The sequence below is a fragment of the Chaetomium tenue genome, assembly GCF_020726465.1.
Source record: "Chaetomium tenue strain MPI-SDFR-AT-0079 chromosome Unknown F5144scaffold_4, whole genome shotgun sequence".
NCBI classification, from domain to species: domain Eukaryota; kingdom Fungi; phylum Ascomycota; class Sordariomycetes; order Sordariales; family Chaetomiaceae; genus Chaetomium; species Chaetomium tenue.
Window position 1 is genome coordinate 3,113,910 of NW_027117332.1, and position 10,889 is coordinate 3,124,798.

The 10,889-nt window shown below is 53.9% G+C and overlaps 2 protein-coding genes across 2 annotated transcripts; both read right to left on the minus strand.

Annotated features, from left to right (window-relative positions):
• Positions 1-139: 139 nt before the first annotated feature.
• F5144DRAFT_650090 (kinase-like domain-containing protein) lies at positions 140-3,723 on the minus strand (the record flags this gene model as incomplete). The annotated part of the gene is made up of 5 exons (XM_066792990.1): positions 140-805; positions 889-1,679; positions 1,812-1,833; positions 1,877-2,791; positions 2,854-3,723. The coding sequence occupies 5 exons, from the start codon at positions 3,721-3,723 to the stop codon at positions 530-532; spliced, it is 2,874 nt and encodes a 957-aa protein (XP_066643435.1). The 3' UTR covers positions 140-529.
• A 2,966-nt stretch (positions 3,724-6,689) lies between these two features.
• F5144DRAFT_247604 (uncharacterized protein) lies at positions 6,690-8,353 on the minus strand. Its single transcript, XM_066783412.1, has 4 exons — positions 8,248-8,353; positions 7,549-8,187; positions 7,269-7,421; positions 6,690-7,202 (listed from the first exon to the last, which is right to left on the minus strand). The coding sequence occupies exons 2-4, from the start codon at positions 8,146-8,148 to the stop codon at positions 6,999-7,001; spliced, it is 957 nt and encodes a 318-aa protein (XP_066643436.1). The 5' UTR covers positions 8,149-8,187; positions 8,248-8,353; the 3' UTR covers positions 6,690-6,998.
• Positions 8,354-10,889: the final 2,536 nt, after the last annotated feature.

The following is a 10,889-nucleotide window of genomic DNA, read 5'->3' on the forward strand; positions in this document are numbered from 1 at the left end:
GCATCCCGCGCCGGGCTCTTCTTCCTGGAACCGGGCCCCATCTCAACCTCTTCTTTTCCGCCCCGGGTTTTGGCACGTCACCATCGCGATGATTAAAACCAGGCGTACCTACTTGCAGCTGGTACCTACTTGCAGTTTTCAGAGAGTATCTCAAAGTACGGCACATCCACTATTTCTCATTTGCATTTCACCCACACGGCACTATTCTCGAGTCGACTGTTAGTAGCGTGTTGTGAGTATGATAACGCCGTCCATCGCTTTTTCGCGTTTCGGGTTGGCCTTTTCTTATCAGTTACCACCAGAGCGAAGATCCCGGCTAGCTTTTGGCTCTCAGAGACGAATTATCTGGGACATGGCTGGCGACAGAGCGTTCTCAGAGCTTGGGATGGATTATTGATCATGGGCTACTTCGTATTTGTTGTGGGCCGTGGAGCGTGGGTTAAGGGAGGTTTCCTGCTTGTTTCTCTCTCATGTCTAATGTAAAGAATTACCAATGCCTAAGTTAGCCGGTATTACAATGTGTGATTTCCTATTTTATTCCTTCTCCCTCCGTCCTCGGTACCGGCCGTGAACCCTTGACAAGTGTTCTCCCAGACGAGTCATGCTCGAAGCACATAATCAACACTGAGCCTGCGGGCTCTGGCCGTCGTGGCTTGGCTTGTGTGTTCCGTGCGACCCGGCCAGCAGAATCGCTTTTGCTGACACAGAACCATTGCTCTTTGGTGTGACGAATCTCCGACCCCGTAAGTGCCCAGGCTGCCACATCCTTTCCGTGCATATTGATGACCATTCCCAACTTGGGCAACTGTGACCAAGCAGTCACATACAACAGCAGCATCGGCAAATCCAACTCTCAGAATCATCGCTATTGTGATTTGAGTCTGGAACGTGGGGGCTCATGCGGCCCGGACGCCTCCCGCTCGGTTCCATATTCTCCCCCCGAGGAGGCGGTCGGGTAACCGGACGACTTTGTCTCTCGGGCCTTTGTCTAGGCCTCGGCTGGTGGCTCTCAAGCCCATTCGGCGCGAGAGCGGGTTGCCCCACATCGCTGGCGGCCGAGGGGGGAGAATTCGCCAGAGGCTCGTTGCTCTGTAGGGGCTCGATCCTGTCTGGGAGCTCAGTCCTGTCCGGGAGCTCGGTCCTGTCCGGGAGCTCGGTCCTGTCCGGGGGCTCGCTACTCTCTGGGGGATCGTTACTCTCTGGGGGATCGTTACTCTCGGGGGAATGGTTACTCTCCGGGGGCGCGCTCGGCTCCAGAGGGTCGCTCCTCTCGAGGGGATCGTTACTCTCTGGGGGCTCGCTTCTCTCCGGGGGCTCGCTCGGCTCCAGAAGGTTGCTCCTTTTTAGGGGATTGTTACTCTCTGGGGGATCGTTACTCTCTGGGGGCTCGCTCCTCTCTAGGGGCTCGGCCCTATTCGGGGGCTCGCTACTCTCTGGGGGCTCGTTCCTCTTTGGAGGCTCGCTGCTCTCTGGGGGGGCCAAGAGCTCACTCCTCTCCGGAGGTTCCTCCCTAGCCAGTTGCCTGCTCCTCATTAAAGGAGCAATCACCGGCTCGGCCGGCTGAGGCGGATCATAACTGGGCAAATCGGGGCTCGCCGAGGCACTGTCCAACTTGCTCGACGGTTCCGAATATATGGTGCCATCGAGAACGTTCAAAGTAGACTTCCTTGACAGGGAACCTATTGCCGGCGAGATCTCCAGTTAGTGCTTGGGCTCTGTTATGGTAAACCAGTCAGATATGATCTGATGCAGGCGAGGGGCAGGGGGGGGGGCGGGGGGGGGGGGGGGGGGGCGACCGACTCTCTTTCCACGCCCGGGAGCCGTAGTCCGAGTCTCGGCGTGCCCAGTGGCGTCGGATCTTGTCCAGCTCATGGACAAGATTGAACGAGGTGCATCTATCCTCCGGCCGAGCCTGGAGCATTTTCTTCTCGATCACTTCCAGTATGTCACCAACCACCTCCACGCAGTCGTCGTGGTTCTTGAGTGCCGCAAGCCGCTTGCTGACCGTGTCCTTGATCTCTGCGGATTTCCCGGCCGGGTCCGACGCTTTCCAGAAGGTATCAGACTCGAAGCCGTAGTGATCCAAGGCCATTCGTTCGTCGGTGAAGACTTCCACCTCTCTGAAGCCGTGGAAAAACCACACCATGTGCTCCAGCAACACGCAGCCGAGGCTGAAGATATCGGACCGCGGCGAGAGGCGACCTCCGTCTATGTCATACTCGGGGGCTGCGTATGTGGCCGTCTTCGGTACGTTGGGGGACTGTTTGGACCTGCTGGCCTTGCTGTGCAGCCTGCCCAGGCCGAAGTCAGCCAGCACGAGCTTGACCCCGACGCCATCGCTGTCGCAGAAGAAGAGGAAGTTGCCAGGCTTGATGTCGCCGTGCCGACCATACCGGTTGGAATCGGTCCTCTTGGACAAGTTGACTTGCCGGTCGTTGTGAAGGCACTGGAGGGCCTTGGCCAGATGGTAAAACTGATCAATCGTCCAGGCAATTTGCTTCTCGTTCCGTGGGGAATACCGTTTATCATTCCGCTTCCAGAACTCCTCCAGGTTCCCGTCGGCCCAGGGAAATAGGAGGTAGTATGTGGGGTGCTTCAAATTTGAGTCGTAGACTTCAAACGAGGCCAGAAGCTGGATGACGTGCTTCTTCGTTTCTGTATCGTTCGGACCGGGCACGCTGTTGGCCCGGTTCTCGGTAAATATGAGGGAACGCACCTCGAGGTCGAACTCTGTCCGCGCGGCCTCGCCGCTTTCTTTGAGCTTCTTCAGCGCAAAGAAACTGTCTTTGCCCTACGAGGACACGATTAGTTTGACCATTGAGGATAACAACATTGCCTCAGCGGGGAACGCACTCTAGGACCTTGAAAGTTCCGGTCCCCAATTTGTATTTTGACTTTGAGGACATCGCCGAAGCCGCCGTGGTGCACGTGTGATTCTGACCCCTCCCAGACTGGTATCATGGGAAGAGGCCCCCCGTCGCGCATCACGTAATGTCGGTGTCGGCTCTCTGGGGCTTCTTCCCATAGGACGTAAGGCGCCGTGAGGGCTCGGGACCAGCGCACGAAATTCTCTTTCCATTGCCCTCGACCACTTTTCGAGCGGTTAATGAAGGGGTGATGCTGATCATGGTGTCGGCATTTAAGCTGATTATTGCCGTCGAAAAACAGGGGGAGGCAGTCGTCATTCATTCCTTCGTCCATATGTGTCTTGATCTCCTCGACTGTCGTTTCATCGGCCCGGGCCCCGATCAGTGTGGCCAACAACTTGCGGCAAGGTGGCCTAGGGTCTCCGGAGCTTGGATCCTTTCCGTAGTAAATATGGCTGGCCACCTGGATCCGCTCATCGGGGCTCATGTCGTGATAACACGTCAGCTGGTTGACAACTTGCACGATCACTTCAGGGGTGAGAATGTCGTCCAAGGATGCGCGAGGGATAAACCAGATCTCGTGACTCGGCCCAAAGACTGCACGAGCTTCGTATAACTGATCCGTGAGATTGGCGATGTCGATGCTGTCTGTTGCCCCCAGTTTCCCAGTCCTGATGTCCTTCCGGTGGGCGTATCCGGGACGGCTTCGATGGGCTGCTTCGCCCCGATCCGTAATGATTTCGACCCGTTTTCCATCTTCAATTACGAAGCCTTTAACCCCCAGCGAAGTTGTGGTTTGCAGCTGATTGGGGCTCGGTGTGGTTGTTGCTATGCCCGGAGCCATCGTTGCGGCCATGGTCGGCAAATTTGGCAGCGGAACTGGGAAGTGCCCTTGAACATCTCAAGGTCAAGGACGGAGACTAAGTAAACGACATGTCATAAAAGAAAGGAGTGTCAAAAATGGGGGGCCTGCTTGATAAAAGAAAACGCAACTGCATACCTTCAGATTTACATAAGCGAGGCCGGGCTGCCCGTGGTGTCAGGCTAGCTGTCGGCTTGAATTCTATAGTATTTCCATTTACTCCTTTTAGGTCCTGGTTCCTGTGCCCTATCCAGTTCGCGGCGGCTCTTCCACAGCCTTGTCATGCTTGGCTTGGGGGCTTAACCAATGACGCTGGCAGCGAGTCTCAGCTCTTACCGCTGAATCCCAAAACAGAATGTCGGTCTCGTGGTGGTTGCGGGGACTGGGTAATCCGGGCAGCCTTGAGCCTAGCATGTCACCCTCCGGCATGTCACCCCTCCAACTTCTTCGAGAACTTTGATAAGGTGACAATAACTACAAAACCAGGCGTTTTCAGCCTTCAAGTCCCGCTTTTCGTATTTGGTATTCTGGACATGGTGTTCGATCTAAGCCAATATCTACCTGTACCTACTCACATGTACATACTGATGGGTAACGGCCCTCTGAGCCGAAGCCTAAAGGGGGTGACTGTATGTATGTACGTAACAGCAATGCGCCCACCCAACGTAGCTTAGGGCTCTTGGATATGGTTACGTGGTGATCACATGCAGGTATTGTTGTCGGTGATTATGAGTAGCCGTTGCAGGTAATAATAACATGCATGTCTGTAACGATAAGTGACAACTAAGGATATTACACCCGAACCTTCGACTGGAACAACATGGTACAGATAAGGTTGCCCCAGCCGACACTGTCCTTGAAGCGCTCCCCGCAGATTTGGACTGCTTCGGCCCCCGCCGGTGGCACGGCTGCAGCCATTAGGGGGCTATGCGTGTCATCCCACATGCCTACCTAGGTACCCGGCATGGCACCCGCGCGCTAGCATATCCGGGCGCTTACACCACATTTTGCTTTGTGTGGCTTTCAGTGGCTTTCAGTGGCCAATGGCAACATTTCACGACTGCGTGCCTTGCTGTCGGCCTCAGTCAGGCGGTGGCGCAATCCAATGGTAGGGGGTATGCCAGCTCTGGTCAGCTGCAGTGGTTTCGCCCCCCCTGCAGGCTCCAGTCTGCAGGCACACCCTCAGGGCCAGCGCCAACATTTGGCGCTGGCCCTTCACCTCGTGCAAGGCTCTGGCCCAGTCGAGTAAGATTCGAATAAACGACCGAAATTCGTCGCGAGAGCTGAAAGCTGGCCAGGACTCCCCCAGCCAACCTACCCCGAGGCATTACCCGGGCAACAACAGAGCCTATGTCCTACTGCGTTTTGTTGCCTGACCTAAGCAATTTAAGTCGCAATAATAGGCCGCCCCGTCCTGAGTGGAGTCCACGGTAATTCTCTGACGCCTCCGGCTGTTGGCACCCAGAACTGCAACACCGCGCCACCAGGGCATGTAGGCATGTCGAGTCAGCGGGAGCCAGTTAAGCGTCCCTTACGGGCGCTCAACTGCTGCGAAAAGTTACTTATGCAGTCCAATTCGCTGTACAACTTGGCGAATCCAACAAGCGGTCAACGCCGGGTCGCCGAGGTCTCTTAGCTCCCCGACCTGGTGGGGGGCGGGGGGCGAGGGATAGGGCGCTTCCTCGTATAAGTAAGATCCGGGCTTCCCTCCACATTCTCATTTTCTTCCATCCTTACCTCGTTTACGCCCCATTATGAAATCCGCCTGACACAGAACCGACCGCCAACATGAAAGTGTCAACATCGGCAACGTCGACGGCGGAACCCTTCCTCGGTAGCCCTTACCCTTCCCCTATTCCAGGGGTCAAATGGGTGACCGACGACACTGCCGTAGTCTCCGCCAGCAGGGTAACGTCTGCCGAGCTGAAGCAGTACCTGGAGGTAAATTATACAGACCGATACGCTGTCCAAGTACGTCTTCCCCAGATCCACTGATACACTACACACCTCCATGCCCTCACCCTAACACCGTACGCGCAGGAGCTAACATGTGAGCTTCGTTACAGTTAAGAAGAGATCTTTTTAAGATCACCATCGCCCCGGCACGCGGGTGATCAGCGAACCGACGAAGCCGACGCGGCAGAAGCAATATTAGCCAGTGAATAATAACCAAGTGGCGAGCTTTTTCTTGCTTTGGGACTCGCCACTCGACCGACCATTGGCCACGGCCCAGGCCCTCATTCAACGCGGTCGGCCGCTTTGCTTCGGCCCTCATGGTGGCGGCGGCGGGGGGGGGGGAGGCCTCGAAACCAGTTATGCGGGCGCAAAGAAGGGGGTTAGCATTTCTTGGGCCGGGAATGGGATGGGGAGACTGGAACAGTGCCATGTTCAAGGTCGTCGTGCATACGACGTGGTTTCTTATTCTCACATTCCCTCTGTACAACCTAGCTAGTTCCCCTTATTTACCACTCAACGCATGCATCTTGATTGGCAAAAGGAGGTTGATTGGTTCGTCGTCCGGGCCCCTTCCGGATAGGTGCCTCGGTAATTGCACTTGTGAGTACATGTACTTCGGGAGCTCGGGTAGCAGATGTGCTCTTGCATTGGGCTGTTTCATTTGTGCCAAACCCGTCGCCAACATTAGGCGCTAGAGCTAAGGGAAACGGATGGCGGCGCTGAGGTAGGTGTCACGTTTCCATTCGATTCCTTGCTAGCCCAGTGGAGCCCGGATGCGTGTCTCGAGTGCGGGTTGAGTCTGGTGGTTAGGTCCTTACTCACCTGACGTGTTCGCGTAGATATGGCGGGACAGACTGAGCAACATGCCACTTTTTACCTGAGACCACATGATTTCCCGCTTGTTGGTTGCCAATCCTTCTCGTTCTTGTTATCACTAGATACGTCATCTTAAAGGGCTAAGCTCAGAAAGGTGAGAAAGAACGTGGCGAGCGTCGGGCAGTGTTTGTTGCTGACAAGACGCTCCCGGCGCTTCCGCACGCCTGACATTAAGAAAATATGACGACCAACCCGTTCTTGGATACAAAGCCGACGGCCGTTCAACTAGCACGCCTGTATTCGTTCGTCACACTAACCCCGGGCGGTGCACACACGTGTGGTCCTGCTGGCAGAGATCGTGGGACAAATCATTTCGGACACACCCGGCGTGGTACAACACAAATTCAAATCAGCGACGTTGACAACGCGTCGTCGACTATCGGTTCCCCGATACGACAGGTCTTTGCAGTACAGGCTACCTGCCGTATTCACCAAACTCATACGGCATCCGACAGAACGGTATCGAAAGTCCCCCTCCTCTTTCCCTCGCGCTTCTTCTCGTGGTTGGTGGTGAAATGCCAGGCCAGGACGGTGATGCATGTTAACACCAGAGCGAGGGTCAGTAAAACCCATATGTATTTGGAAACAATTGGCTCCCCATCGCTAGGATTCCAGTTGAATAGCGTGGTAGAGAAAACGGACTTGGGACAACTTCGTTAACGATTTGGGCATGATCTGAAGTTGGGGCACTTTAGGAGTAGACGTACTGCCACACATGATAAGGGGAGATATATCATAGTGAGGAGGGCAATGGATCTCATCTGGGCGCTCTCTCTTTTAGTTTCCAACGCAATCATAGTGTTTGCTGTGGAGATGCGTGTGTTGGTGACGGAGTCCTCGCGGGCAATTTGGTTCCATACCTGCGGTTTATGAGTTCTGGTTAGCAGGAGCGTTTAGGCTAGCAGGGGCAATTCGAGTAGCCCAGCCCCAAGCACCCGTCTGGGAAAGTACCTAGGGTAGGTAGGTATGGAGGGATGATGCTCTTACAGATTGCATCGCAAGAGACAAGTTCTGCGCCATTTTCTTGCATTCGTCGACCTTGTCGTCATACTCGTCCAGCATCTCACGGATTCTCTGCTTCATCTTTTCCCCCGTTTCTAGCATTCGCTTGATCTTTCTTTGCCGTTTCCCCTTCTCAGCTTTTAGCCTAGCCCTTGACACCGTACGCTTCGGGTTAGATTGGCGCCATAACCTCTCTAACCCGTCGATCTCGACCAAGACTTTGGCTAGTTGCCGCTTGGCCGCCCGAATGTAATCGATCAGGGTGCGACTCCGCAGGCACACTTCTAGGTAGCCCTGCATCTTGGGGTTGGTGGAATCCCAGGATTTGTTCTCGAGTATGTCGGACCCGAGGGTAAACTTGTCGGCCAGGCTTTCCGCCATGCCGATGAGCCGTTCGCGGTCAAGCTCCATGAATATACCTACTACCAGAAGCGGATGGTCGGTGTGATCCCCTGCCAACCACAACCGCCGCCATATTTCATCCATCTGGCTGTCGTTACAGCCGTATACCACCGAGTACGTGGCGCCGGTCGATGGAATGTACGTTGTGGACAGGGCAAGATCGTTGGGTAACGCCGCAGTCATTCTTGCGGTGAAGCCTTTAAAGCGCGTGCAATATGCGGTCAGGAGAGCCGGTCATAAGGCTTATGCATACTCGTAAATATAGGTATTCCATCAACTCACATATCTCCGGTGCTAGAGACTTCTCGGGGGTGTGACGGACCGACGAGAAGTGGGCTACATCTCTCAGGATAGTTCGGGTAATATTTCGATGAACATGAAAGAGCTTAGCAACTCTTTGCCAGGTGTCTCTGGAGAAGGGCAAGTCTGAAACTCGTGAGGATTGTTCGTCGAAAACTCCAGCGGCTCTGCCACAGGCTCTACAATATTGTCAGTACCGGGCAGTGACGCCCAACGCAAGCTGAGATAAGTACATTAAATAGACACCGGCCACGGGCTTCTCAAGCCTTTTCTGCAGCATCTGTAGCATCTGTAGCCTCCGGAAAGCCTATAGTATAAATCCGTTAGCTCTAGTCCCACTAGATACCAGACATTGGAGAGGGAAGGATCAAACAGAATCAAACAGGATCTTGAGTTATCCATTACCATTCCCGGTCCGAGACTTGCTTCCATGGTTATGTTCACTCTCATTTCCGCTTTCTCTTCGAGACCACACCCCAACCTAGAATAGTAGCCATTGGGGCCGCTCAAGAATTCTCGTTCCGGATACTATGGTAGGTGGTTAACTTGAGCCCGGCGGGAATATTTGGGCGGATCCATGACCTTATCGACGTCACTTTTCCACATGAACTCCACTGGAGTTTTCGTGCTTGGAACTGCCTCATAGTCAAATGTTGACAGATCATGCGTGGTAAACGCGGGGCTAGGATCAGCCCAGTCCATTATTTCGATATCTGTCTAAGCAAGTCCTGGTTCAAAAGTGTGACCGATGATGATGATGTTCGGGATGAGCTTAACAACGGCTTAGCCGGGGAGTGATGCAGAGCCATTTATCATGCCAGACGCTCAGCCACCCTAAGAAAACCTAACACGGTGGCAACCGCTTGCCCAAAGTGGCGGCGGGATGGCTGCCGAATGCATGGAGGTGCAGGACACCGCCTCACCGCGTTTCAGTTGATTGGCCACCGGGTTCCCTCCAGCAAGCTCGGGCGTGGCATGAGCAGGCCCAGCAGAACACAGAGTGTAACAAACACGGAAGCGAGTATTGATGGCCACCCTCGTCTCTTCCGATAATTTCTGCGCCTCTAGTGGTTGCCACAAAACTTCCGGCTATCAGGTTCATAAAAGACCGAATGTTCATTGGGAGAGCCTTGAGAGAGGTCTGCTCACGGCATATTCTTTTGTACCCAGATAGGACCCAATAAGAGCATACTCAAATCGGAATTAAGACAGGGAAAGTTAGCCAAGTCCGATCGATGTCCACGTGATACTAAAACTTGGCAAGGTGGCTTATTTTCCATCGGGCATCTCTTCCATCCAGTGACACTTCAATGTCAGGCTTCACGCCTCTAAGCGACCAGGTCATCCAATTCACCAATGCACCCAACTGTCCGCCGCCATGGCTGACTCGCAAGGCTTTTACAGACACATTCTTCGACAGAAGTATGGCCATCAGAGAAAGCTGAAGGACCTTTTGGATTCGAGGTACGGGATGGGCAATTACAGAGTTAGGGTACTGACCCCTCCCCTCCCCTTTTCTGTTTCTTTTTTGCCCCCTTCCGTTTATACCCATCAAGAGTCAGAATGAAGAACCTAACCCGTGCGAGTAGATCCAAGAAAAGCACTGGCTGCTCCTTCTTCCTAACCAACTGAGCGAGGTACGGGCCAGGCGGGAACGGGTGTTGCGGGAAATTCGTTTTGACTAAACGATTATGGCGTTGCAGTACGAAATGAACGACATTGAGAACCTGATCCGGGTGCACTACAGGGAAGGTTAAGAGGATTTGGCATGATCATGCTGTGAAGCCCAGACTGGCGACCTCTTAGCAGCATCTCAAGAGGAGGTGCAACCGCTAAACCTCCCGCGCATCACTATGGCCTGCGCTGAATAGATGTTTTAAAACCTCGCTCGTGGGTTCCTCCGCCTCTTGAAACTGTTGCTGGCCAGCCTTAAACCTACCTATCCCTGCCGGTCCTCGTACATGTATCCGTCAAAATCACTTCCATGGTCGAGTTGGCCTGGGATCTAACTCGATCGCCCTCGAGGGGACCATTGTTTTGTAACGGGGACAGTGTATGGACAACCGATCTAATACCTACATGGAATGTGCGAGATGCAGGAGAAGTGAGTCCTATAAACTACGCCGATTCAGAGACTGACGTCAGTCATATATTCTCAAATTTCTTCGCGCTCCGTCCGCTTTAGACCACGCAAGCTCGGTAGGTAGGTACCTTACAGAACCTTCCTCATCACGTAGCTTCCAAGACTTCCATGGGAACGGCTGCAAGGGCTCAATACTTCGATACCGTTCACAGTTTTACATATCACTAAAGGCATTAGGTCTGATCGTCCTACCTGGGGAGGCACCTATCTCTCGGGGTTGGACTCCGTCCTTCAAGGACTGAAGTTAAATTGTGTGCTATTGCTGACAGGACAGAGGTTTCCAATAACGTGGGCGATGGAGCAGCAAGAAGTACACGGACCTGGGCCGTCTTAAACTCTTAGTGCACAGCTCAACAGGGTTTTATCGGAGCTGGGGGCGGTTGGGAAACGCAAAATGGGTAGGGAAGTAGGTGCTAATTGGTGCCTACCTGCCTCCTTCGGTACGTATCTCGGTAGCCAAGTTAGTTACTTCGGAGACAAT

What these genes read in the sequence shown, in the direction of transcription:
- F5144DRAFT_247604 (XM_066783412.1), bottom strand. Translation starts at nt 8,148, where the DNA reads ATGACTGCGGCGTTACCCAACGATCTTGCCCTGTCCACAACGTACATT. An exon ending in TGTCTCTTGCGATGCAATCT is followed by an intron (nt 7,422 to 7,548) that starts GTAAGAGCATCA and finishes CATAAACCGCAG; the next exon opens with GTATGGAACCAAATTGCCCG. An exon ending in TCCCCTTATCATGTGTGGCA is followed by an intron (nt 7,203 to 7,268) that starts GTACGTCTACTC and finishes AGTTGTCCCAAG; the next exon opens with TCCGTTTTCTCTACCACGCT.